The sequence below is a fragment of the Mandrillus leucophaeus genome, unplaced genomic scaffold (assembly GCF_000951045.1).
Source record: "Mandrillus leucophaeus isolate KB7577 unplaced genomic scaffold, Mleu.le_1.0 Scaffold9, whole genome shotgun sequence".
NCBI lineage: Eukaryota > Metazoa > Chordata > Mammalia > Primates > Cercopithecidae > Mandrillus > Mandrillus leucophaeus.
This window is the reverse complement of record NW_012109807.1, coordinates 6,910,690-6,912,514: the sequence shown is the minus strand read 5'-3', so window position 1 is coordinate 6,912,514 and position 1,825 is coordinate 6,910,690. Positions and strand designations below refer to the sequence as shown.

The window sequence follows — 1,825 nt, the reverse complement described above, 5'->3', positions numbered from 1 at the left end:
AAAAATTATGCTGAAGTACCTGTAGCCAGATGCCAGGGTATTCTGGGGTTTGGAAGCACTGCAAATGGATTTCTAGTTGAGGTTGAGCTTCTGTGAGGAGGGATGAAGTGGGGCTGATAGAAAGTTTCTAGCTAAATACCTGCATCAAGCCAAATTTAAGCCCCCTGTGGTCCCAGCCATCTTGCAGGACAGATCCGCCATGACTTTCCCTGGAGATGATGGCTGCAATGACAGCAGGGTCCACGCAGTGTCTCTGCCCGACTTCTTTGATCAGAGTCTGGTAGGGTTTTATGGCCCTCAGATCCATCTCAGCAAACATTTCAGAACCACGGATCCCTAAATCAATAGAAAAGAAACTGTTTTTCTGGGCATGCTCGTGTGTGCCTGAAGTCAGTCCCTGCTACTCAGGAGGCTAAAACGGGAGGATCGCTTGAACCCAGGAGGAGTTCAAAACCAGCCTGGGCATCATAACGAGAGCCCAACTCAGAAAAAAAAAAAAAAAAAGAAAGAAAGAATTTAAAGTTAAAAAAAGAAAAGAAACTGTTTCTTCTACTTCAGAAGAAAACCATTTTTTAAAATTTGCTAAGTTAGCCACAGCCTCTGATCACTGCTAATGGCTTGGGACAGTCATCCTAAGATATTCTTTTGATCTCTGACTGCAGAAACAGACAGGTCCACAACCCCCAACAGGTGCCACTTCTGCTGTTTTTTCTCCTTCAAATTGCTCATGCCTGTAATCTCAGGACTTTGGGAGGCCAAGGTGGATGGATCACTTGAGGTCAGGAGTTCAAGACCAGCCCGGCCAACATGGTGAAACCCTGTCTCTATTAAAAATACAAAAATGAGCCGGACGTGGTGGCAGGCACCTGTAACCCCAGCTACTCAGGAGGCTGAGGCAGGAGAATTGCTTGAACCTGGAAAGTGGAGGGTGTAGTGAGCCAAGATCATGCCATCACACTCCAGCCTGGGTGACAAAGTAAGACTCTGTCACACACACAAAAAAATGCTGCCACACTGGTGCACTGGGAAGCTCTTGGACTAGGAGTCAGCCAGTGTATGTTTTAGCCTGGCTCTGCCACTAGCTGGTTCTGTGCTATTGGGAAGTACCCCCCTCCTTGCTGAGTCTCTGAGCTCTGATTTGTAAATTGAGGGGTTGGGGTCCGATGTGACCTTGTGGTTGCTGCCAGCTCCGACACCCTAAAACCAGGATAACATGATGAAGAAGACTTTGGAACAGTATTGCTTCAAATGTTCATGTGTAACATGAAGCAAACACAGCAGCACCACCCAAAAATCAAAGCCAAATTCTAATATTCAAGCAGTAGTTTCAACACATGGAAACAAACACAGCTGGGCAAGGTTTGGAAAGAATGAGGGTGGAAAATGAAAAGAAGCGGGTTGCTAGATTGGCCAGGATTGCGTTTTTTGCTCATTTTTCATTTTGGTACTATTGGCATAATGATGATTATACCTTTTCAAAATTAAGTGACTTCCTAAGAAAGAATCTGAAAACGATGAAAGGGGAAAAGCCAGATGTTTGCTCTGCCTTTCACTTACCGCAGTTCATCACACTGTTTGCATCACAAGTGGCCCCAGAGGTCTTCATGGTCATGATGTCCCCGTAGCAGCCGTGGTACAGGCGCGGATGTAGGTGAGGGTTCATTGAGTGGGTGAAGGGGTACGAGCCCCTGGAAGTGCCTAGAGGCGAAAGCATAACGCACATGAATCCTGTGAGAAGATATTGCTTGGGTTGCTGCAATAAACATCACTAAACCAAAGGCGGAAGGCCACAGACAGAACTCCCCAACTCTCTTGTTGCCATTAT

The 1,825-nt window shown here is 46.3% G+C and overlaps 1 protein-coding gene across 2 annotated transcripts in view; it reads right to left on the bottom strand.

Moving 5' to 3' along the window:
- The window catches only part of LYG2 (lysozyme G-like 2), a 17,587-nt gene that overhangs the window by 10,037 nt on the left and 5,725 nt on the right, over positions 1-1,825 (bottom strand). For both annotated transcript variants that reach the window (XM_011969610.1, XM_011969611.1), the window contains exon 2: positions 140-336. In XM_011969610.1, the coding sequence (XP_011825000.1) occupies positions 140-336 (197 nt within the window). The remainder of the gene's footprint in view (positions 1-139; positions 337-1,825) is intronic.